At 37.9% G+C, this 27,002-nt stretch overlaps 1 protein-coding gene across 4 annotated transcripts; it reads left to right on the forward strand.

The window, feature by feature from the left end:
* Positions 1 to 336: 336 nt before the first annotated feature.
* On the forward strand, positions 337 to 25,383 carry LOC133307956 (long chain acyl-CoA synthetase 8). Of its 4 annotated transcripts, none has more exons than XM_061508536.1 (12): positions 337 to 359; positions 1,648 to 2,241; positions 2,344 to 2,424; positions 2,570 to 2,836; positions 3,196 to 3,327; positions 3,399 to 3,572; positions 4,706 to 4,935; positions 17,632 to 17,749; positions 18,026 to 18,157; positions 18,278 to 18,412; positions 18,518 to 18,724; positions 25,034 to 25,383. In XM_061508536.1, exons 2-12 carry the CDS (start codon positions 1,702 to 1,704, stop codon positions 25,196 to 25,198), a joined length of 2,181 nt encoding a protein of 726 aa, XP_061364520.1. In that variant the 5' UTR covers positions 337 to 359; positions 1,648 to 1,701; the 3' UTR covers positions 25,199 to 25,383. The 4 variants fall into 4 exon arrangements, 3 of the variants coding, with proteins under 3 accessions (XP_061364520.1, XP_061364518.1, XP_061364519.1); XM_061508534.1 differs by lacking the exon at positions 337 to 359 and adding an exon at positions 380 to 1,554; XM_061508535.1 differs by lacking the exon at positions 337 to 359 and adding an exon at positions 380 to 1,511.
* Positions 25,384 to 27,002: the final 1,619 nt, after the last annotated feature.

Below are 27,002 nucleotides of genomic sequence, written 5' to 3' on the forward strand. Positions count from 1 at the left end.
ATCAAATAAATATATAATGTTTGTGATACATATGTTTCAGGTTCAGTAAATGATATATCTGATTATAAATCAAATAAAAAATCTCTGCATAGTTCGTAATTGAGATAATATTAGTATTATAGTATTAAAAATGATTAAAACTTTTATACTTTTGTTACCAAAAACAATTAAAACTTTTATAATTTAATTTAATTAAATTCAGTGCCATTACATTGTCTAGTCTACGGCACCGCCACCGGTGTAGTGTTGCTTTTTTCAAGTTACAAATTATGAGAGATAGAGACAGAAAACATAACTTTACTGAAAGCGAAAGACACGCACCCACGTTAGAGCATTAGCATTTCATAGTACCCGCAAAGGTATTGTTCGATGAGACTCATCTTATTCTTAATGTTTTCTTTTTCTTTTTCTTTTTCTTTTTTTGAATAATTTTTGTATGGGGGCGTTGAGTTCTGTTTTGTGGTGTGATTACTTATGAAATTGTTGTCATGGTCTTGATACTTTACCTTGAATTTCTTGTGGGGTTGATAGTGTTCTATGAATGCTGTAGCTGATGCTGGACTTGGATAAATCTGGCTTTTCGTTTTGTTTGGATGAATCATTGATTTTCTGGACTTTTCTTGTTGGTTTTGATCAAGTTTTTTTTTTTTTTCCTTCCTTTACTTCTTGTTTTGATTGAACTGGTCCTAGTCAAAGTGTTTACTTGGTTGAAGTTAATCTTTTTTTCTCTCAATTTTTACTGTTATAAATCGAGGGATTCAGACATGAATGGATTCTATATTGTATTTAAGTTTGATGTTCAATTTATATCTATGCTTTTTTTCAATCAGTGTGGCGGTTCGGTTGGTGCCATGAACTTTGAAAGGGATTAGTTTTCAATATATACCACTTGATTTTTTTTTTGTCATATTAAAATTTTGGTTAAATTCTTATTCCTAATCGAATTTCCGTTTTGTCTAGTGATGAAATAAATTACACATTACATTGCTTAATTTTTTTATTTATTATTTTATTTTGGTGATAGACCAGCTAGGTGTGATATGATCAACTGATTATCCATTTGTATTGGAAGTGGTTTTTAAAAGTTCAAAATTGTTTGTTGGTTTCTCATCCTCAAGCTTTAACTAGTGATTTTATTGAATGAAAATCATCATGATGAAAAGTAATTGAAACACTAGATTCTCGTAAAAAGAGAAAAAGAAACTGTCAAATATTCAGTTTTATTGTCTTTGTTGATAGAAAATCAATTCAAAAAACTATTCCAAAATATGATGTTGAGTTAATTCTTAAATCAATGAAAGCTTGCTGCCTATCTGGTGTAGTATAAACTTGCTTTAGGCTTTCCTGTTTTTCTTCACATCTTGTGAAAATATGTATTCCATCTGATCTCTACTATTTGAATGCTTTATTGATAGACTGGTAGTACTAATGTATTATAAATGTTTCAGTGATTCAAGTCAAAGAAGTGTCTTTACATGTGTAGCAACAGCATATTAGTCTTTCCTATTCGTGTACACAAACTTCATAATCATTCTTTATTTTATTCAGTTTGTGGTAATTTATATTTTTCCTCCCTTTGTCTTGAATCTCTTTATTTATCAAAAAAATAAAAAATTGTGTCCATACTTCCTTTCAATTTTGATTCAGGTAATCAAGATTGTGTTCTGCTCAAGAAGGACATCTATATCTCGTCAAAAATAAATGATGGTTGATCCAAAGGGTAGTTCTTCATGGTTAAAAAGTCTATGTACCAGCAACATATTTATTTGGAAAGATCATGGAGAATATGGAGCTGTGGCTGCTATAGTTATAGGCATCCTTGTTCCTGTCTTGTTTTCGGTTTTGTTCTTGGGAAAGAAAAGAGGAAAAGTAAGAGGTGTTCCAGTAGAAGTTGGTGGCGAGCCAGGTTATGCCATACGTAATGCTCGAAAAACTGAGTTGGTTGAGGTTCCTTGGAAAGGAGCCCCGACCATGGCTCATCTATTTCAGCATTCCTGTAATAAATATGCTCATAATAAATTTCTTGGAACAAGAAAGCTAATAGGAAGGGAGTTTGTTACATCTAGTGATGGCAAGAGGTTTGAGAAACTCCACTTGGGAGACTATGAATGGGAATCCTATAGAGAGGTTTTTGCTCGTGTGTCCAACTTTGCATCTGGTCTTCTTAAGTTAGGCCATGATATAGATAGCCATGTTGCCATTTTCTCTGACACCCGGGCAGAGTGGCTCATTGCTCTTCAGGTAAATTTGCTTTATCAGCTTGATTCCTCAGGTCATTCCATTACCCTTGGGCTTAATGGTTCTTCATTCACAAATTTTAATGAAATATTTGCTAAACTTCAGGGTTGCTTCCGACAAAATATAACAGTTGTAACAATTTATGCTTCTCTAGGTGAGGATGCCCTGATCCACTCGCTAAACGAGGTAGGAAAATTATCCTCTCTTGCATAATTATAAAGAATGTAAAATCACATTAAAATAGTAAATGATAAACAAAATATACTTTATAGTTTATAGTAACTCAAATAGGCATGGCATGTCCTCACTTGAAGCTTTGGAATTTCAACAGACCCAAGTATCTACTCTGATCTGTGACTCCAAGCAGTTGAAGAAGTTGGATGCAATAAGATCAAGTCTAACATCTATCCAAAATGTAATTTACTTTGAAGATGATAGCAAAGAAGATGCTTTCTCAGGAAGTTTGAGCAACTGGACAATTGCATCTTTTAGTGAAGTTGAGAAACTTGGGAAAGAAAGTCCGGTCGAACCAAGCCTGCCTTCCAAGAATTCTGTTGCAGTTGTCATGTACACAAGTGGCAGTACAGGTCTTCCAAAGGTTTGTTTCTTCTTCAAATCTTGTTACAGGTGTCCCTTTGTGTGTCTGTGCCATATTTGTGATTTGCTGCATGTTTACGAAATGTTTTGTCCAGAATAATGGTTGTCAAATGTCTCAATAACCTGATGCCTATTAACGAATGTAGTTCAGAAACATTAGTACTCACTTGGGTCTTGGTATGAATTTATTATCAACGCATTTTTAGATGGTAAAATATGCACAAAAACTTTTTAGGTCATTGTGTACATATGGTGGAATTTTCTTGTCTGCTAACATTGAGAGCTGAGAGTATCTCTATTAACTCAGTTATGTGTTTCCCTTTAATTTGATTAGGTGTTAACTTTTTTTAATCATTTTAGGGTGTCATGATTACTCATGGGAATATTGTAGCCACTACAGCAGCTGTTATGACTGTGATTCCAAATTTAGGCAGCAAGGATGTGTACATTGCGTACTTGCCCCTTGCTCATGTTTTTGAAATGGCAGCAGAGGTAACTTCTTCTTAACGTTCTAACTGTCAACTAGTTGATACTATTATCTCTAAGTTTCTGGGGTTGTCCAGTCTGTTATGCTGGCTGCAGGTGTTGCAATTGGTTTCAGCTCTCCTCTGACTTTGACTGACACATCTAATAAAATCAAGAAAGGAACCAAGGGAGATGTTAGCGTGTTAAAGCCCACCCTTATGACAGCGGTCCCAGCTATTCTTGATCGTATACGAGATGGAGTTGTAAAAAAGGTGTGAATCAAACTAATGCTATTTACTCTCTCCTCTCTCTCTCTCTCTCTCTCTATATATATATATATATATATATATATATATATATAATAAATTAAAAAAGTGGGACAAGTAACTCCAAAATGCTGCAAGGCTTTGCAAATTGATTAACTCGACTTTAGCTCATGGGTGTTTTGTCATTTGTGGTCAAGTGCCATCGCTAATCTTGTTTAGTCTACATTGAGCAAAGAGGAAGAACATATTCATCTGGTGCAACTGGGTTGAATTGTTGTCCAGCCATTTGAATCAGTGGTTTAGCTACACCAAATTAATGTGCTCTTCTGCTCTTCCCTTCTTTCTCAACTTATAAGACTAAACAAGGATAGAAATGGAATTTGACCACAGAACACCCATGAGCTAGTGGCTCAATTAGTGAATCTGTTGGGCTTTACAAAATTTGGAATTTAATTGTAGTTTTTTTAATTATAAATATAGAAGAGTTTTGGTTATGTTCTCATAATAGAGGATGTCTGTATAGGGAAGGGGAGAGTAACAACAACAACATAGCCTTATCCCACTAGGTGAGGCTAGCTACATGGATCAAACAATGCTATTGGCTCTGTGAAAACCGAGTTTTCAATAAATCCATTTATAGTAAACTTTTTTCTAATGGTTTTCTCCCAAGTTTTCTTTGATCTTCCTCTAGCCCTTTTAATTAACCGACCTTCCATTTGATCCACTTTTTGTATTGTGGCCACTGTTGGTCTTCTCCTCACATGAGCAAACCACCTTTAACTAGTTTCTGTTATCTTTTCCTCAATATGGCTTGTACTACTTCAACTCTTCATGTATATGTTCGTTGATAATCTTATGTTTTCTTACAAATCTACTCATCCACATCTACATTCTCTCTTAACTACACTTTGTTTTTACTTTTTACTCTTACTGGAACTTTACTGTTCAGAATTTACTACCATAGTGCATTGCTGGTCTTATAGATATCTGGTAGAATTTTCCATTGAGTTTGGTGGGCACTTCATGATCACAAATTGCAGAAACCTTCATTTTTTTCAACTTTTCCCTGATATTCAATGCTTTAAACAAGTCATTGAATAGTTATATCTCTTACTTACTCTTTTCTATGTTGTACTTAGGTTGAGGAAAAAGGGGGGCTTGTGAAGAATCTTTTCCAGATTGCATACAAGCGCCGACTGGCTGCTGTAAAGGGAAGCTGGCTAGGAGCTTGGGGATTGGAGAAGTTGGTGTGGGATACCATTGTCTTTAAAAAAATTCGCTCTTCACTAGGAGGCCACATCCGGTTTATGCTTTGTGGCGGAGCCCCTTTATCTGGAGATTCACAGCAATTTATCAATATCTGCATAGGGTAACGATTCTCATCTTGATACTACATTTTATGTGGTTGGAACTAACTTGTCATCTGTACGTATGTGCATACATATGTGTTTCAGTGTTTGTTCACATAACATGTATGTTTTGGGGGTTATGGATCTAGGTTGATGAAGCTTTGTATAATGTATATATTACTGATTTATTTCAGTGTGAAAATCTAATAGCAAATGTAAGATAGTATATATCATATTCAATGGGTTCATGTTGTTAGAACTTAGAATATTTAAAAAACATCTTAGATTATCGTAAGCGTATCAGATTTTTTAGAACATCTTTGGAATGTCTCAAAAGATCCTTAGAATATAATTGTGAAATCAATCAGTTATCTAATTGAGGACACAATCTTAGGCATTGTTTCCTAATCTTATTATGTTTCCTTATTTAATTAGTATTATTTAGTATTTAAACTAGTTTCTATCCTTGTATGAGTTTGCTAGTAAGCCCCCATCTAGGCCAAAAATTACTAAGGTGTATTGGCGGAATGTAGAGAATCAGATCCACAGGAGTCATGATGAGAATCTGAGAGGGCAGGAAAGTATTCGGCTAGTTAGTGGAAGGGATTAATAACCTCCTGTTCCCGTGGCAGAGACTGTGGGAGGGCAGGAAAGGATTTGGTTAGTTAGTGAAGGATAAAATGAGAAGAGAGAAATAGATTGGACAGGGTGGGAGAGAACCTGACCTCTTGAATTGCTTCTTCTTCTTCCTTTTTTTCTTTTTCTGTTGTGTAGAGAGAGAGAGAGAGAGAGAGAGAGAGACAGAGTGAGGAAGAGTTTCTACTATATATATATATACAAACCTACTATTTTTGATATCACACTGATATTAGTAGAAGAATTTCAGTAATAACCAGTATTCTTCAGCTATTTCTTGTCCTGATCTATCAACTGGTATTTGAGCTCCCCATCCCTGGAGCTATGAATGGTGAATACATGCATGGAGGTCAGGTTGGAAGATGACATTGAAATGGGGTTTAAACAATGAAGAAAGGATGCATAGGAGGAGCAGGAATGTCAAGAAGCTAGGATGAAAAGGAATGAGGGGATCTAAGAGGCTAGGATGAAGAGGACTAAGGAGGTCCAGGAGGATTTACTGTGCCTCATTCGACATGTCGGGTGGGAATAACCATGGACATATGAGAGAGCTGAAGCATGTAGAGGAGAAAGCCATGCAATCAAGATTGTCAAAATCGCATGGTGGATTGTAGAATTATACAGCGGTACAATCTTTGCACACTGCTCCGATCCTGACCACACTCAGTAATTTGTTTTTGTGAGAATGCATAGGATCGACTTGCTGGATTGTGAAATCAGTGGGATCACTGTGCTGGCTGAGTTGCCCATTTCTGAAACTTAAACCCAAGAGCCTATCTGAAACTTAAAGAACCAAGCCCTTCCCTAAAGCTCAGAGCTTTGATTGTGGACTGTGGGTGCTCAACTTCGAGCTTCGAGTGGGTGCTTTCAATTGAGAGGCTTGCTGTTTGATATGTGGGTGACAGTTGAGAGGCTGGTGGCTTGCCCGTGGGTGAGCGTTGTGCTTCTCTCCCTCTTCTTCCGAGCTTCTCTCCTTGGATGTGCTAGTTTTTAGTTTACTCAGATGGTGTTCATTTCGCAACTGGAAATGAAGTGGTATCCTAGTATGTCCTGACTGGTGAGCATGCAGGGGGCGTGTGACTGTGTTTGTGGTTGGGTTTCTGTTGATCTTTTGCATGGTGTTTGATGGCTGTTTAGAAGTTGGATGATCCTACGCGTGTGTAGTGTGGCATTGATGCAGGAGATTAGCTGTGCTATCTCGTCAAAAACATGTTTTTAATATTGAGTTGTCAGAGACTCACTTTGTGCATTTGAGACTCATTCTTCACCTATTGCTGCTGCAGTTCAATTGGAGTTGTGATGGCACCAAGGGAATACAGAAATAAAACTGACAATATATTGATAATGAAGAACAAGCCGTTCTTACAAACACCAATGCTAACAACAATTCAAATGAAACAGTACTCAAATGAAAATCACCATAGACTCCTTGAGACACTTTAATGAAGAACAATTACAAGAAATTAAAGTATTCAGCTGTAAGATAAAATGACTTCCCTTAATGAGGAAAAGAACCCCAGTCCTCATCAAGCTACCCTCCACTCCAATTTTGCTTACTGTCTAACTAACTCCCCTCTTTCTTCCTTTTCCTATTTAACCACTGATACCGTTTTCCACCTCTCCTACCACTGAGTTATCTCCATTCAATGCATTCCACGTGTCCTCTTTTATAACAAACTCCCTTGCCATGCTTTTCTTCTCAACGGCCAGCACTACTTGTTTCACCATGCCTTGACCCATTCCAGAAGATGCAATGGGCTGATTACCTTCAGAGGCTGCAATGGGCTGACTAATTTGGGCTTTCTGTTTTTTCTTCTTTCTTCTACGCTTATAAACCCATTTTAGGGGTCCAACAACACCTCCCCCTCCAACATTCACCTTGTCCTCAAGGTGAAAATTTGGGAATAACTCTTGCATTTCCTCCATGTCTTCCAATGACCACTCATAATCTGGCAGGTTGGCCCATTCAACCAACAATTCAATCTTCCCATTAAGAAGTTTCCGAGCATCTCTGACTGCAGAAGGTTGAACTCTCAACTAAATTGGGAAGAGGAAACACTAGCACATCCTATGAAGTACCGACACTTTAAAAATCCTGATGTGTCGTGTCCGACACTCTCGGACACTCCGACACTCTCCGACACTTCAACACGCGTTATAGAAATTCAAAAAAAGGTTCAAAGGTTGCGTTGCGTTAAGTTTTTAGTTCCAACTATTAGATTCATTAGATTACGATTATCATTTTATTGAATTTAATATAAATATTTGGGATATCTTATGTTTCTTTGCAAAATCTATGAATATTATAAGTTTAGATTTTTTTTGTTAAATTATTGAATATTAAATATAATATACACTACATAAATTAAAAATATTATTTAATATCAAAACGTGTCCTAACGTGTCTAAATCTAACATTTTTTAGAATTAACGTGTTGGAGTGTCGTGTCGTATCGTGTCACGTGTCCCATGTCGGTATCGGTGCTACATAGGGCACATCTGAACTAGCAGCCTTCTTCAATTGAGAAACATGAAAGACCGAGTGTATACGTGCATAATTAGGGAGTTTCAGTCTATAAGCAGCTGGTCCAATATTTTCAACAATTTCAAAGGGTTCATAGAATCTTGGACTAAGTTTCTGATTGAGATGTTTAGCTAATGACCTCAACTTGTAAGGCTGGTTTTTCAAATGTACCTTATCACCAGTCGTATATGTCACTTCCCGTCTACCTTTATCCGCTTGCAACTTCATTCGCTCTTGAGCTCTACACAGGTTCTGCTTCAGCTCCAGCAATACTGCATCTCTAGCCTCCACCCACTGGTCAACGGCTGCCACTGAAACTGGCTGTTTCTCAAATTGAATAATGGAAGGAGGATCTCTTCCATATAAAGCTTTGGAGGGTGTCATCTTTGTGGACCTGTTATAAGAACTATTAAACCAAAATTCAGCCCAAGGAATCCATTTTGCCCAACTCCTAGGATAACCACTAGCAAAGCATCTCAGATAAGTCTCCAAAGTGCGGTTCACCACCTCCGTTTGCCCATCTGTTTAGGGATGGTAGGCTGAACTAAATTTAAGATGAGTACCCACAGGCCGCAGCTTTAAATAGTGCTCCCCAAAATTTACTAAGAAATAACCTGTCCCTATCCGATACTATGGATTTAGGGAATCCATGTAATCTGATTATTACACTTACAAACAGATCAGCGATCAGCCACCTCTTCAGCGGTAAATGGATGTGTGAGTGTAATGAAATGGGCATACTTGGTTAAACGATCTATTACCACCAAAATATTATCCACTCCTTTGGACTTAGGCAACCCAGCTATGAAGTCCATAGATAAGTCTTCCTAGACCTGTTCTGGAATAGGTAAGGGATTCAGTAAACCAGCCGGCAATAAATTTTGATACGTTTGCTGTTGGCACACTCCACAATTTTGTACAAACCTTATAATATCACCACGCATCCCTTTCCAATACTGTAAGGCAGAAACACACTTGTATGTTCGAATTTCTCCAGATTGTCCCCCCCTCCCAAGGAGACGAGTGAAACTCCTCAAGAATAGTAGGAATGAAAGTAGAAGTGCGAGGGAGTACCAACCTGTCTTTGTACCACAAACATCCCTTAGCTACATGATAGCCCGGATGAGAAGAGCTGTTATTCATGACTTCAGTCATCGTTTTCCTAATTCCAGCATCCTCCAAAGCCTCTTCTGATAACCTCTGCAGAACTGAACTCACCGGTGTTGACAACGCTTTACATTCCATCATTCGGGACAATGCATCCGCAGCCTTGTTCTCTAAACCTGGTTTATACTGGATCTCGAAATCAAATCCCATAAGTTTTGCCACCCATTTTTGTTGTCCATCTATCAGCACCCTCTGTTCAGTGAGGTATTTTAAGCTTCTTTGATCAGTCCTTACAATGAAATGACGACCCAACAAATAATGCCGCCACTTTTGTATTGAAAAGACAATAGCCTTAAGTTCCTTTTCATATACAGACAACACCTTATCCTTTCAGAAAATGCCTGACTAAAATAGGCAATTGGTCGACCATGTTGCATCAGTACCGCTCCCATTCCCACTCCCGAAGCATCGGTTTCCACTACGAACACCTCATCAAAATTTGGTAAAGCCAACTCTGGCAAAGACATCATCACTGCCTTTAATTCATCAAAAGCCCTTTGAGTAGCCTTATCCCACGCAAATCTGTCCTTCTTTAACAGCCTAGTCAGGGTGCTAGCTAGGTGACCGTAGTTTTTCACGAAACGCCGATAATACCCGGTAAGACCCAAAAATCCCCTTAACCCCTTTAAATTCATTGAAACCGGCCAATTTTGGATAGCTGCTACCTTAGAAGAGTCAGCCTTTACCCCCGTCCCAGATATTCCAACTCCTTTCTTCCAAAGCTACAAATTTGCAACAAAACAATTCTGCTTCATTACTTCCATCACTTGACATAATTGAGTCCAATGAGATGATTCATCCTCGCTGTAAATGAGGATGTCATCAAAAAAGACAAGAACGAACTTGCGTAGAAATGGTTTGAACACCTCATTCATTAAGGACTAGAATGTAGAGGGGGCATTACGCAACCTAAACGGCATCACGAGGTACTCGTAGTCCCTCATGAGTCCTAAAAGCAGTCTTCTCAATGTCTTCCTTCCACATTGTGATATGATTATAGCTAGACTTTAAATCTAGCTTAGAAAAGATCGAAGCTCTTGCTAACTCGTCCAACAATTCGTCTATCACTGGCAGTGGGAACTTACCTGGGATGGTCACCCTGTTTAAAGCCCTGTAGTCGACGCAAAACCTCCAACTCCCGTCTTTTTTCTTGACTAAAATCATGGGACTAGAAAAGGGCTTAGTACTGGGTCGGATCCACCCCACCAACAACATCTCTCTGACAAACTTTTCCAACTCTTCCTTTTGGTAATTAGGGTAGCGATAAGGTTTTAAATTAGGGACACTAGCTCCTTCCTTCAGTATGATTCGGTGGTTACAGGCCCTCTCAGGGGGTAACCCAGATGGTTCCCTCAACACCTCAGGGAATTGTTTCAGGACATTCGAGGCCAATTTTGCAGAATCTTCATCTGTCCCCTTATTTTTACCCACAAATCTTAGCTCCACATAATAATTTTCCACCCCCTTTTTCATAGTCTTAGTCAGTTTTTTGTACGAAATCAGACCCCTGGACAGTTGTGGATCTCCCCGAAGCTCAACATATTCTGCTCCGTTGGGCACCCTCAAAAATAGCTCCCGGAAGTTAGCCCTTATCTCCCCCAATCCTTCCAACCAGGTGTACCCCAGAATCACATCTTCCCCCTCCAAGTTAAAAATGAAAAAATCTTGAGTTATTGACATACCTAGGAGATTCAATTTCACTCCTTTGCATGTTCCCAGACAACGAACTTGGTTTCCATCTCTTACCGTGACTGTAGGAGACTCAGTTTTGTTCACCTGAAGATTCAACTCAGCTGCAACATGCGGGGCTAAGAAGTTATGTGATGCCCCTGTGTCAATCAGAACCACAACTCTCCTGCCCTCAATATCACCCCACAACTTCAGGGACCTATTGGAAGTCAGTCCCGCGATGCTATGGAGACTCAACTGAATGTTCCCCACCGCTTTGAAGACTCTCCGTTACCCAACTCAAGCTCAACGTCCTTGCCGTCACCAGTTCCTACCATCATAACATGCAGATGAGCTTGTGGACAAACGTGATCTAAGGAATAAGGCCCGTCGCACCTGAAGCACGCGTTCCGGCGTCGTTTATCCGCCACCTCCTCCGGTGACAGCCGTCGGAAACGAGCACGACCACTGTTGCTGCCGTTGGAGCTACGCCCCGTGGCACCTCCGTTGCCGTCATTAGGGTTCGCACCAACACCCGTACCCTGATTAGAGTTCTGAGTCGAAGCCCCCATCTCCTTGGGTACCATTAGTTTGGGTTAGTGGGCCTGTTACATTTGGCCCATTTGTTGCGTTACGTCCATTGAGGCTTGGGTTGCGGTTAGGAAGAGCAGCCCGTGAATAGTGGGGGCCATTTCCATTACTCGACCCAAATCGCCCATTTTTTGGGCACAATTTTCCTCTGATTTCTTCCCTCTCCTCCACACGTTGGGCCATCGTCATCATCATGCCTAGGTCCCTCAAATTGTGCAGTCTGATTTTAGCGCGAATTTCTTCACGAAGACCGTTAAGGAATGCTGCTTGCATGACATCTTCATCAGCGTGTCTCAATGGTGCTGAAAGCAACTCAAATTTTTCTCGATATTCAGCAAACGCTCCTTGCTGTCGAAGACACATTAGGGCTTCATACGGATTTCCAGAAGATGAAGGATGGAAGCGGTCCAAAATTGCAGCACGAAAGTCAGCCCAAGAAATGGTAGGGTTCCTTTGCTCCCACCACTGGAACCAGTTGAGTGCCCTTCCTTCCAAGCATATTGACGTGGTGTAGAATATTCTAGATTGTGATTTATCATTTATTAGTGTCTCTTTGTATTGTACATAAGTCAAAGTTTTCTGCTTGCTATTTATTTATGTAGGTTCAGCTATTTATTGAGGTAGTTGAGGTAGAAATAGTTGAGGTAGAAGTAGTTGAGGTAGTTGAGGTAGCCCATTGTACTCAATATAAAAGGACCCATTGGGTCTCTCAATGAATTAAGAAAGTGTTATTCAGACAAAACACTTCTTCTTTTCTTCATGGTATCAAGAGCTGGTTATATTCCAGTCTCTTCCTCGTTCTGATTTATTTTTAAGTCATTTTCCTATTCCTTTTTCTTCGTTTTACCCACTGCCCAAGCCAGAATTCTTACCTAGACACCTCCAACCACGAAACCAAGGCCACCATTAGGTTCAGAACAAAATTCTGAGCCAGCCCACAGAAGACCTGTAGCAGAACTGTTCATCACTGTAGCAGTACTGTTCATCACTGTAGCAATTACTGTTTCACTGTGGGCAACCCTCTTCCTGTTTTGAAGGTCAATCGTATTTGGAGGAACTTTTTTTCTAGGTACCTGTTGTTAGAAAGCCATGGACGCTAAAAATTTTGAAAATTCGTCTTTTCAGAAATTGATGTCTCAACCTGCTGAGGCAACTAGTCATGTTGCTCAAAGAGGTATGGCATTCCATGTTGAACGTAGTAATCGTTGGATCCTTGATTCAGGGGCCTCTGATCACATGACAGGTAATATAACCTTATTTTTCTCCTATACCCCTTACTATCACCCGTCACGAATAAGAACAGCTGGTGGGAATTTCTCCACTATTGCAGGAAAGGGATCCATTAAACTTTCTGAGCATATTATTTTGAACTTAGTACTTCATGTTCCCTCTCTTACTTGTAATCTCATCTCTATTAGCAAACTTACTGCTGAGTTGCATTGTGTTGCTAAGTTCTCTGCAAATGCTTGTATCTTTCAAGAACAGGACTTGGGGATGATGATTGGCAGTGCTAGAAAGGAAGATGGGCTCTACTATTTTACAGAGGTTCATTGTGAAAAGAGGATTTTTTCGAACCACTCTCTATGTTTATCAGATGACTGTAATGATGTTTTGTTATGGCATCGTAGGTTGGGACACCCAAATTTTGTTTACCTCCAGAAGTTATTCCCGAACTTATTTATCAATAAAAAGACAAGTTCCCTTCTTTGTGATATTTGTCAGCTTGCAAAGCACTCTCGTTTCACTTATTCTCCTAAGAAATATAATGAATCTTCTCCCTTTACTTTGATTCATAGTGATATTTGGGGACCTGCTCGTGAAAAAAAATGTCTCGGGTGCTCATTGGTTTATTACTGTAAAGAACCTTGGGATACACCACCCCAAAAGCTAGCTCAAAGGGTGAGAGTGTCCAAGGCCTTATAAAGGCCACATTAGTTGCACATACAACTAATGTGGGACTATATATCTCAATACGCCCCCTCACACAAGAGCCCATTGGGCTTGAAGAGTGGAAGATGCAACAGGCCCAGCCTACCTGTGCTAAGAAAGTCCACAAGAGAAAGTGGGGGACGGCGAGAGGCTCTGATACCATGTAAAGAACCTTGGGATACATCACCCCAAAAACTAGCTCTAAGGGTGAGAGTGCCCAAGGCCTTATAAAGGCCACATTAGTTGCACATACAACTAATGTGGGACTATATATCTCAACAATTACTTTCATTGATGATCATTCTAGGGTATGTTGGGTATATCTCTTAAAAGATAAGTCTGAGGTAGCATCCACTTTTAAAAACTTTCATGCTATGATTCAAACTCAATTTCAGACCTCTATCAAAATTCTGCGAACAGACAATGGTACTGAATATTTTAATTCAGTTTTTGGAGATTACCTAAACCAGCATGGAATTATTCATCAAAGTTCTTGTCCTAACACCCCTCAACAAAATGGGGTGGCTGAAAGGAAAAATAGACATCTAATTGAAGTTGCTCGAGCTTTTTTATTCACGATGCATGTCCCTAAATATCTTTGGGGGGAAGCCGTCTTGACAGCCTGTTATCTCATTAATTGGATGCCTTCTCGGGTCCTAAATTTTCATTCTCCTTTATCTTGTCTTACTAAATCTTTTCCCTCTTTCAGTGCTCTTTCTTCTCTTCCTCCCAAAATATTTGGCTGTGTGGTTTTTGTGCATATTCCTCCACATCACAGATCCAAACTCGACCCTAAATCTATTCGATGTGTCTTCATAGGATATTCCCCAAATCAAAAAGGTTATAAGTGTTACTAATATTCTCTCCGTAAGGTTTTTGTTTCCATGGATGTTACCTTTTATGAAACACAATCCTTTTTTTCCCCGACTTCTCTTCAGGGGGAGTCTATTGGTCTTGGTATGGATGAAGATAAGCCTGAGAAACCAAATGATGCTGTTGTCTTACCTTGGCCTTTGGAAACAGGGGGAGTTATTGGGAAGGAAACAAGGGGAGCAACTATACCTGAGTCTAATGATCCTCCTTCTTATCAAGCAACTATACTTGAGTCTAATGATCCTCCTTGTGATCCTCTTGGAAAATGGGGAAAATTTTATAGCAGGCGCAAAACACATCAAGATGCTCTAGACTGCCAGGATCCTGACTCGAGTCCTTGTTCCAGCAATTCACTTGAATGCACTAGTACAACCAACATCGATATGCCTATTGCTCTTCGTAAAGGTACTAGATCTTGCACTGCTCATCCTATTTCCCATTATATCTCATATGAGAAGTTGTCTCTAGGTTTTCGTACTTTCAACACTATGTTAGATAGTACCAGGATACCCAGAAATATCCAAGAAGCACTTGATGACCCAAAATGGAGGAATGCTGTATTAGAAGAAATGGATGCACTTATAAAAAATGGAACATGGGAGTTTGTGACATTACCTAAAGGAAAGAAAATTGTTGGCTGCAAATGGGTATTCACAATGAAATTTAATGCAGACAATAGCATCAATAGGTACAAGGCCAGATTAGTTGCTAAGGGATTTACTCAGACTCATGGGATAGATTATCAGGAGACATTTGCTCCTGTTGCCAAACTTAACACTATCCGCGTTCTGCTATCTCTTGCCGCCAACCTTTATTGGTCATTGCAACAGCTAGATGTTAAGAATGCCTTCTTGAATGGTGATCTACATGAGGAAGTTTACATGGATCCACCTCCTGGTTTTGAAAAAAGGGATGGTTCTGTGTGCAAGTTGCAGAAGTCTCTCTATGGACTTAAACAATCTCCCAGAGAATGGTTTGAAAAATTTACTCAAGTTGTTAAGGGACGAGGGTTCACCCAAGCTCAGACTGATCACACTTTATTTTTTAAACACTCCGACAAAGGAAGAATTGCTATTGTCACTGGTAATGATAGCGAGGAGATAACCTCTTTAAAAAAGTGTTTAGCTGACCAGTTTGAACTAAAAGATCTTGGATCTCTCAAATATTTCCTTGGTATGGAAATTGCTCTGAGTAAGGAAGGAATTTCTTTAACTCAGAAAAAATACATTCTAGACCTGTTGCAAGAAACAGGTATGCTTGGGTGCAAGCCGGCAGAGACTCCAATTGAAGCTAATATCAAGATGGGAGTTGAGGACGGGGAAGATGTTGATAGGGAGCAGTACCAGAGACTAGTGGGGAAATTAATCTATTTGTCTCACATTCGTCCTGATATTGCTTTTGCTGTGAGCATGGTTGTCAATTCATGCATTCTCCTAAGGAAAAACACCTTAGTGCTGTTTATAGAATTCTCAAGTACCTCAAAAATACCCCTGGTCGAGGAATTTTCTTTAAAAAGGGGCACAAAAGGATGATTGAAATCTATACAGATGCAGACTGGGCTGGCTCTGCAATGGACCGAAGATCTACTTTAGGATATTGTACTTATGTCTGGGGAAACCTTGTGACCTGGAGAAGTAAGAAACAAAATGTTGTTGCAAGAAGCAGTGCAGAAGCGGAATTTCGGGCTCTAGCCCATGGTATGTGTGAAGGAATTTGGTTAAGAAGGCTTCTGGAGGAGTTGAAGATCTCTTATTCCCTACCTATCAGATTATATTGTGATAATAAGGCTGCTGTCAGCATTGCTCAAAATCCTGTTCATCATGACAGAAAAAAACATGTAGAAGTTGATCGTCACTTTATCAAAGAAAAATTAGAAGACGGTAGTGTATGCTTGACATATATACCTACCAAGGAACAGACAGCAGATATCCTCACCAAAGGATTACTTAAGCCGACCTTTGAGGATTTGATCAGTAAGTTGGGAATGATCAATATATATCTCCCAACTTGAGGGGGAGTGTAGAATATTCTAGATTGTGATTTATCATTTATTAGTGTCTCTTTGTATTGTACATAAGTCAAAGTTTTCTGCTTGCTATTTATTTATGTAGGTTCAGCTATTTATTGAGGTAGTTGAGGTAGAAGTAGTTGAGGTAGCTTAGTTATTTAGGTAGTTGAGGTAGCCCATTGTACTCAATATAAAAGGACCCATTGGGTCTCTCAATGAATTAAGAAAGTGTTATTCAGACAAAACACTTCTTCTTCTCTTCACGCGGTTTCCATCTGTTCTCCGGTAGGAATCCGATAGATTCGAAAAAATCTCTCTGCTCGATATAACCAGCCATAAGGATCATCATCAGAGAAATAAGGGACCTCCATTCTCCTTCTCCTCTCGTCTTCTTTGACATTTCCGTCCGGGTCCCCTCCCACTTCTTCCTCACCATCTGTTGTAGACCTTCTGCCATTACTCCTTGATCTTCTTCCTCCCAGGTTGTTGATTCTCTCTAGAGTCTCCGTGAGAGTAAAATTCATCTGTTGCACCGAGTTTTCTAAACCTCCGATTCTCCCATTCAGACCCACGTTGCTCTGTTCCATAGCAACTAACCTCTGTTCCAATTCATCGACTCTAGACTCCATCTGTGATCTAACCATTCAATGCACTCTCAGGATCAAGTGCTTTGATACCAATTGATGGCACCAAGGGAATACAGAAATGAAACTGACAATATATTGATAATGAACAACAAGTCGTTCTTACAAATACCAATTCTAACAACGATTCAAATGAAACAGTACTCAAATGAAAATCACCATAGACTCCTTGAGACACTTTAATGAAGAACAATTACAAGAAATTAAAGTATTCAGCTGTAAGATAAAATGACTTCCCAACCCCACTCCTCATCAAGCTACCCTCCACTCCAATTTTGCTTACTGTCTAACTAACTCCCCTCTTTGTTCCTTTTCCTATTTAACCACTGATACCGTTTTCCACCTCTCTCCCACTGAGTTATCTCCATTCAATGCATTCCACGTGTCCTCTTTTATAACAAACTCCCTTGCCATGCTTTTCTTCTCAACGGCCAGCACTACTTGTTTCACCATGCCTTGACCCATTCCAGAAGATGCAATGGGCTGATTACCTTCAGAGGCTGCAATGGGCTGACTAATTTGGGCTTTCTGTTTTTTGTTCTTCCTTCTACGCTCATAAACCCAAATCAGGGGTCCAACAAGTTGCTATTAAAATGCTTTAATGTTTCTGATTTATACCTCTTTTTTTCCAACTAGAGTTTAAATTCTCTATATTTAATTATTTACTTGTCAACAGGGCTCCTATTGGGCAAGGATACGGCTTGACTGAAACATTTGCTGGGGCTGCCTTCTCTGAGTGGGACGACTACAGTGTGGGGCGTGTAGGACCACCTCTTCCTTGTTGTTACATTAAGGTATGCCATATATTCCATTAACAAAAATTCAATGCGGTGAACTTCGAACCTCTACTTATTCATAGATATTGCATGGAATTATGGTAATGATCATTAATTATTAGTTTCATGCTGGTGAGTAATAAAACTTATTGGACTTTGAAGATTAGTAAGTTGGTAACATCTCAGAAATAACAAACTACATGTCTCTTAAACTGTAATAGAGAACTTGTAGTTGGTGCCACTTAAGAGCCTTAAATGAGGAAATTTGATTTATTTATCAATCTGGTTGCATAGCTTATTTCTTGGGAAGAAGGGGGATATCTCACATCTGACAAACCAATGCCACGAGGAGAGATTGTTGTTGGGGGATTCAGCGTGACAGCTGGTTACTTTAAGAATCAAGAAAAAACTAATGAAGTGTTCAAGGTAATTTTCAAACTCACAATTATATGCATGCTATTTTTCTTTTTTAACTTTCTTTAATTGCTCTTAAATCTGTTCGTGCTGATTAATAAGCTGCACTTGTCTTCTTTTAACTTAGTACAGGTTGATGAGACAGGCATGCGCTGGTTTTATACTGGCGACATTGGGCAATTCCATCCTGATGGGTGTCTCGAAATCATAGATAGGAAGAAGGATATTGTTAAACTTCAACATGGAGAATATATTTCTCTTGGAAAGGTGAATATATCTTATCATTCTGGAATCTGGATGAAGTGCTGATTTAAGATTCACAGTAAATTTTTTTGGGTCTTAAATTGTGCTTTCATTTTTACTTGATTGCAGGTTGAGGCAGCACTGTCATCATGTGATTATGTAGATAATATAATGGTTTATGCAGACCCCTTCCACAATTACTGTGTGGCTCTAGTAGTTGCTTCACATCAGTCCCTGGAGAAGTGGGCCCAACAATCTGGTACTCAATACAAAGATTTTCCTGATCTGTGTAACAAACCTGAAACTGTCACTGAGGTCCTGCAGTCCATTTCCAAGGTTAGCTAATATGTGCATGGCTACTTGTTTGGTGGCATATATCCATGATATAATCTATAGATTATCCATTCATGATTTGTCAATAATCAGAATATACATAACACTAAATATGATCAGTTAACACGTGTTGCAAACTATGATTCTATACACATTTGTATAAATTTTCTTATCCTTCTTTCATTAGGCTGTTCAAATATTTAGGAAAAAAATGAATCCTCATTAAACTAAGGCTTGTTTAAGACAATATCAGCTACAGCTAAGATAAACTGAGATTAAATACAACATTGGAGTCAATATACGAAGAAACGATCATTTATGTGATGAAAATTGGAGATTGCATCATTCCACAAGATGCAGTGTTAGAGATATGAACCATTCATAAGCCTCCACCTAACACAGCTTAAGCTATTTTTTTTTATTTTTTTTGGTACAAACAGCTTAAGCTTTTAAAAGAGTTGGTCCTTGATATTAGAGCCTCTATGACCAATGGGCCAGGAGTTTGATGCTTGTCATCTCCATTTTTAGTTCAAGGTAGAGGGGCCCTATGTTTTGTCCATGCTCCAGTCAAAAGTACTCTCGTGTGACGGAGTGTGCACAGATATAACCCCAACTTAAATTTTTAGTGAAGTTAGTTTTTTTACGTATGTTTAGGTATCTTGGATCCATTTTTACTAAGTAATGGGGAGATGATTCAAGTTGGGGGGATAAAATGGAGAAATGCTTTCGGTGCAATATATTATTGCAAAGTGCTTATCAAACTCAAAGGAAGATTCTACCATGAGAGCAATGAAGATCTATGATATTAAATGTTGGGTAGTAAATTGTTGACAAGATACCTTAGAGTTGTTGGTCTAGTAGCGTTCCAATTAGATCCCTGGAATTGATCTCTCCAAAGGATAGTGGGTTCGATTCCTGAGAGTGAGTTGCAACTCCTGGGGAGGGTGTACAGGCTCAAATCCGAAATCGAATTAGTCGGGTCCGTTTTGGGTTTCGGGCACCAATTGGTATCTATAAAAAAAAAATGTCAACAAGATCAAAATATTAAGTGTAGTGAAGAAGAGATTGGTGAGGTGGATGAGCAGACAAACATACAAGAACAGATAATACTAGGAATGAATATATTTGGGAGAAAATTAAGTAGAATGAGAAAATGACAAAACTCCTCTTGGTCATTTGCTCCATGAGTGGAGAAGACCAATACAACATCAACATCAACAACACCTTTATCCCAAATTAATTGGGGTCGGTGGTAGATGAACCCATATGAAAGATACAAAACGGTTGAAAAAAAGTAAAAAAAATAAAAAATAAAAAATAAAAAATAAAAAATAAATAAATAAATAAAAATACACAAATAAAATAATAAAATAACATAAAATAAAATAAAATAAAAATATATGTATATATAAATAAATAAAAGTAAAAAAGAAAGGGACAAGAAGAAGTGGGGAAATGAAGGGGAAAAGGACTAAAAAAGGACCATCTGGAACATAGGAATAACAGCGGGTCTAACCCTCCACCATACTTATAGTTTTTCTCCATTCCTTTCTAAGACATACTGTCCGCCAATCTATATCCCACTCCATTAAATCTTGTTTTACTACTTTCCTCCAAGTAAGCTTCGGCCTACCTCTGCCTCTTTTTGTGTTTAACTCTTGGTAACAAACTTTTGTTCTTACAGGAGCATCCATGGGTCTTCTCATCACGTGCCCAAACCACCTCAATCTATGTTCTCTCATCTTCTCGGCTACCGGTACTACTCCGACCATTCGTCGAATATCTTCATTTCTTATCTTATCCATCCTTGTGTACCCACACATCCACCTTAACATCCTCATCTCTGCTACTCCCATCTTATGCTCATGTTGCCTATGTGCTGGCCAGCATTCCGCTCCATATAGCATTGCCGGTCGATGAAGTCAATGATTGTAACACCCCGTAGTACTCTGATTGTTACCATCATGATATTATAGCGTACATAGCAGAAAATTTATTGAATGATTAATAAGACGTCTTGTAAAAATACGAATAAACTTTTTGAAAAACATTTTCTGAAAACATTTCCAAAAGCGTTCACATGATATATTACGAAAGCGTAACCTAAAGCATACAACTACTAAATAATCCCATAAGCCATTATTAGTGGCAATTGACTAACCGGATATGACAACAAGTGTCATTCCTGCCAGAGTCTCACGGACAACATAACAGTTGTTTAACGGATAACTGAGAGATAAGAATCTCCCTCCATAATACAATCCTGATACACACAGTTTATAAACAGATAGCTCACAAGTCCCATACGGACTATGAACCCCTCAATGGGTCAATACATACATATTGGCTCCGTGCCCAAATTAATAAATCCATACATCATGTCTATGTGTCCTCATCACATGCATCTAACATAACTCATAATAAATACATCCATAATCCAGAAGCTCAAATAATGACAATCCTGAGCATTATTACACACAACAACATAGTCTCAAAGTAATCTAACTAGGCATGTCAAAACACTACACATGCCATATCACAATATAATAGCGTAAAATAAACAACAGCCTCAATCCACTAATCTGTAGTTGGGCCCTTGCCCCTAGACTGCTCATTACTACCATGGGTACCTGAAATGATATCCCCAAAAAGAGGTGAGATAACATCTCAGTAAGCTCAAGGTTCTAAGAGGATCCTCTAATCCCCTGAGCCCACTTCCTGCATGATAAGTCAAATATAAAGCATATATAACAAACATATAGCATAAACATAGCATCATAATTCATCCTCTGGTTAATTATTCAAGGGCTCTTCCCAAGAATAGCTAACTGACATGTCCCACATGCCTAGTGTGACTCCCAGGGTCAAGCCATAGACAATCAACACAAACTGTAGTATGAAATAACTCTCAGGGTCAAGCCATAGGCAGTTTACATACATATTCATAGCCAGGAACCTCATACCATACACCATCAGTGCATCATCAAAATATCAAGAATCATATAATATCTATATGAATGTGAATGAATATACATACCACATATCACATACTTTCATACAATTCAACCATAATGCCCACCATCATGGTGGGGCCACAAGAGTGAGGAGCAACCAAAACCAGGAGCTTAGCACAAGCTCACACTCCAATATAACACGTATGCTCCAAATAAATCCTTAAGCGCAAGGTTCTCTAGGCACACGTAAAGTAGGAACCATTCACACCATTAATTACATAGTACTTAATCAAGTCATATACAAGACTTAATCATTTAATGATTCCACTTTTCATACTCACGTGCCAATAATATGCCCATTACAAGTCTAGACCATTTATTCCATATTTATATATTTTTAGTGCATTATGAAGTGTTCACTTGTTACACAATCAACCATATAGGTTAAGCACCTTACATAAACTTAGAATCACACTCTAGGACCACTAAGGTAACTTAGATTATTTTCAACACTTCCAAATCATCTTATTTCCTCATGACCGAAATTACATCCTTAGGTAAACCCTAGGTTAGATTTTCAATTTGCAAGTGGATTCAAGCTTTAAACACACTTTAAACCCTAAATCATCCTTAAGTACAATTTTTGCACCTAAAACCACACATGGCCGAATTGTATAGGGTAGTATTCCTTAGGATTTTCTTTCATTAACTTTCATGATTATGTGTTCCTAGACTAGTCTTAAGCCTAGGTTGTTAACTAGCTCCCTAATTAGGTTTAATGAGTAAACCCTAATTAGGCTTGATTAGAACCATAGGTTACTTTAATTTTAGGGTTTTTATATTATTAGGTCACTTATGCATTCACACAGTCACGTAGATCTTAGTTCATTAATTTCACTAATTACATAATTAGTGCTTCTAAACCCTAATTAGGTCCATTTTTAGGGTTTTATAGTTAATTATTAATTTCACTAATTACAGAATTAGTGCTTCTAAACCCTAATTAGGTCCATTTTTAGGGGTTTATAGTTAATTAATACATTATGCATGGTCCACCTCACTTTAACCCTTGATTAGTATCCTAATTAGGTCCTGAACCAATATTTAACATACTAACCCTAATTTGTCCACACTTGGCCGAATTGCATTGGAGTGTAAATTAGGGTTTTTAGCTTAACCACTTCACCATTTCTTTAGTTAATTAAGTCCTACACTTAATTAGTCCACTAACCACTTTTTAATTAAATTTTAAACATAAAATCCTAATTATACTCATTAGGGCAGATTTGACATGATAGTGTCATTAGGGTTTAAATCCATTCCTTAATCAAATTAGTGTTCTTAAGCTCAAAGGTTGCATTTTTAACATTTCCCTTGGTCCCACTTATGATTGTCCACCCTTTACAACATCAAGAACCAATTTTTATCAATTTAAAACATCAACTCCATAGTGAACACATGTTGGCCGTATCATATAGGTGGGTGGGGGAGGGTTTTGGTCACCATTTTTTCAAGTAACTATGCTTACTTCTTCAAGTTAACTTCAAGGCTTTAAGCTTCCACTTTTCTTCAACAAAGATGCATCTTTTCCACAAAGAACACACCTTTAACAAAGACCCAAAGTTAGAACAGAAGAACACATCTCAAAGGTGAGGTTTTTCAAGAAAAGAATTCAAGAACTTACACTAAAACTCAAGGAAATAAACACCAAAGTGGTGTTCTTCAAGGAGTACTCAAAACATCATCTCCATGGCATGGAAATGCTCAAGACCGCTGCTGTTTCGGGAGGGATTTACCATGAAAATTTGGTTTCCAAGAACCAAAATGGTATGTTCTTGAAGAGGAGGATGAGAGGAACAAGTTTTGTGAAGGAAGTTTAGTGATTTGGTGGAGTTTTGATGGTGGAAATCTAGAGAGAAGGATGAGAAAACTTGAAATTCAAAATGGTAGAGAGAGTGAAGGAGGCGCTGCAATGGCTGAATAGGAGGGTGCCCTAGTCTTCTAGGGTTTCGACCAAGTCACTTAAGTGACTTTCTGTCCTTTAGTGACACCCGGTGTAATTTTTATCCGAACTGTTATCAATTCTCTACCCGAAAACACTAAAGACTCTAACTTTAAGTAATTAATATTAAATTTGTTTAATTATCATGTTCCTAACTCAAAAATTTGATTAGTAGATCACAGATCCACTTACTGTTGTTTAATTGCACTGTAGTCTTTACCAGTATTCTTAACTGTACCCGAATTTCATAATTTTTTTAACTTTAACATTATTGGTCTAATTATGACTTGTTAGGCATATATTGGTCTTTCTTTACATTTTCTCATCTTTTTCCCGTTCCGGAATTCTACCGGCCGAAGTGACTTTCCCAAAATACCCCAATATGGGTATCAAACTTCATCAATTCATATACTAACCTCATCTATGATAATCATATCATCAAAATAGCTCTTTAACTCAAATTTGTTAAATTGGAGCTATTCTAGTAACTGTTACTGCGTCAGCAGTAAAAAATAACAGATGAAAATCCACCTGGGTAGAATACTATCACTATGGATATCAAAATTCTTAGAATCTCATCCTCATTCCATTTATGATCCTAAGGTCTTCCTAATAATCCTCTAATTTCAAAATTATAAAATTAGGGTTATTATAATGATGGTCTGATTTAAAGAAATTGGTAGAGGAAGGCGCAAGAGAACTTAAAGGGAAACCATTAAACATGACATTACTTTTAATTATCTAAATGGTTTAATTGAGAAGTGTTTTTCATAGAGCCAAAAGGCATCGACTGATCCATGAAATCGACCCCACTTAGTGGAATAAGGCTTGTTGTCGTTGTTATTGTTCATAACAATATGAATATTATTTGGCTGTGGTTCATCTATTCATTATTATCTTGAGAGCGACATTGAAGGAAAAGCAAAATATAATGAATGAACACACCAAAAAAAAAATCAACACAACAGTGGAATCACCACACTTTTTGTTAACATTAAATAACCACATATTCTAACAGGATACCCAGTTGGCCACATTCAAAATCTGTAAAATTATTTATGAAATATTTGCACTTAAATGTGTTTTCGCACTTGCACTTCCCCACATCAATGTTAAAGGAAGTATCCACTTGGGGTTGTGTCCTCCTGGTTCACTTATCACAGCTGTGACAAGGCATTATTTTCAATTGTAGTGATCCTAGAAGGATAAACTTTGTAGAAATGATTGTTTAGATCTGCCAAGCTGTATAATGAGTGTTATTTATGATGTAACGAGGTAACTATATTTTAAGTTAATAACCAATGTACGTGCTGCAGCCTGCATGGTTAATGGCTCATTTTCCTTTATTTATTTCAGGTTGCAAAAGCTGCAAAGCTGGATAAATCTGAAATTCCTGCAAAGATTAAGTTGCTTCCGGATCCATGGACTCCTGAATCTGGATTAGTCACTGCTGCCCTCAAGATAAAGAGAGAACAGCTGAAAGCCAAATTCATAGATGATCTTAAGAAGTTGTATACATGAAGTTTCTAACCTTTTTTTCAATGTATTATCCAGTGTAGGTGTATGTTATGTCTGATTTTTTAATTTATTTTTTTAATATCAATATCTCCCTGCGAATGCTATCAATCATATTTCTGGTTGATGTATTTTACTGTTTGTAATATGTAATACTTTCACTTGTGACTATACTGGATTGCTTTGCAAACATGAGTTCTTGACCATTAAGCAATGTTCTATTGGTTGTGGGACGCGTTGATATAGTCAATTAGTAATGGCTAGCAGTATATAGTAATTTTTGAGCAGTCATTTCACTTTAAATAGTGTCCATTATTTTTTATTTTTTTTTATTTTTTACTTTTATGGTTCGTAGGTTGAGCTTTTGTTTAGGTTATCAACCGTTTAGGCGATATTAGAGATTCTTTGTTTTGACGAAAGTGGTATTTCTACGTTATGTTGCATCGACACGGGGCATGATATGACATGTTAATTCTAAAAAATATAAAATTTTGACACGTTAGGATACATTTTGATATTATATAATATTTTTAATTTATGTAGTGTATATTATATTTAGTATTCAATAATTTAACAAAAAAAATAAAGTTAAATTTATAATACATATTAATTTTGCAAAGAAACATAATATATTTCAAATATTAACGTCATCATCTCAGTAACATTAGGCGTACCGAGTACATAAATCACCTCATACTTATATTAATTATTATTCCACAAATATGTTTAAATTTGTAGTACACACGTGTAGCAATATTCTTAGCTCAACAAAACTCTTTTATTGAAAGATAATGATGATTAAAGTTATTATAATTGGTCTAGTAGTGAGGGGTTTGAGTAATTTGTATTTGTTGGGTGTTTGATTCCTACCGTTGTATAATAAAAAACTAACGATGATTATGATAGTAGAGTTACCTATTCTATTTTTTTTAAGGCTACTTATTGTGGTAACCACACCAAACATTTTAAATTTATCTTAGCTTTGGATCTTTCAACTTCATACTTCCCTTCGATAGGACATATGTCAATGTTCTTAGGGTGAGCCTCAGGGTTTCTTTTACTTTGTCGCCCTTTCCGTTCACGGCACTAGCAAGGGAGAATTCTTTTTCGTATTCAGTGTTTGCCTTTCATTTTCATGCACATCAACATACTTGGAGGATTTGAACCTTGAACTCGACTAGATTGTTGACCACAGTCTTAAGCAGAGACTGTGGAGAACGGCCCACATTGAAGACAGGCAACAAGGAGGTCCAAGTGCACATTTTCATCCAAGTTGTGGACCTGTATATATTGTTCCTGTATTGAATTAGTTTAGATAAACATGAAGGGGCTCGCCTTCTCTTCATAGATTTAAGACAAAGTATGAGATGACTTCGGATGTATTTTGCTAGTTGTAAAGCTGAGTAAGAATTTATGGGAGAGATCTTTGAATGAGATGATGGAGTGTCGTGGTAGAGTGTTGAACCAATCCAAGGTTAGTTCACTGAGTAAGAAGGCAAAGACTATAGTTGTGTCTTACCTTGTTGCCCCATATTTTCACTCTGGTGCTCACTAATGTGGCATTAAATGTCATCCAAATGTTGCATCAGTAATGCCCCTGCAGCTTGGATATGATCAAGTTAGTGTGCAACAATGAGGGAGTGGGTTAGGCTAGCTGGGCATAGACAAATGTGATCTTTCTTTCACCAACATCCATGTGATTTGCCCCTTTTGCATTAGGGATTGATAGTGGGAATAGTGGTTGCAAATTTTTTTGATCCTGTTGTTAAGATGCATTTTGCTACAATGGCGAGTGGTTGTGTGCTGCACT

This window comes from Gastrolobium bilobum, unplaced genomic scaffold (genome assembly GCF_033153095.1).
Source record: "Gastrolobium bilobum isolate Gb01-03AN ecotype WA unplaced genomic scaffold, APGP_CSIRO_Gbil_v1 utg24596, whole genome shotgun sequence".
Taxonomy (NCBI): Eukaryota; Viridiplantae; Streptophyta; class Magnoliopsida; order Fabales; family Fabaceae; genus Gastrolobium; species Gastrolobium bilobum.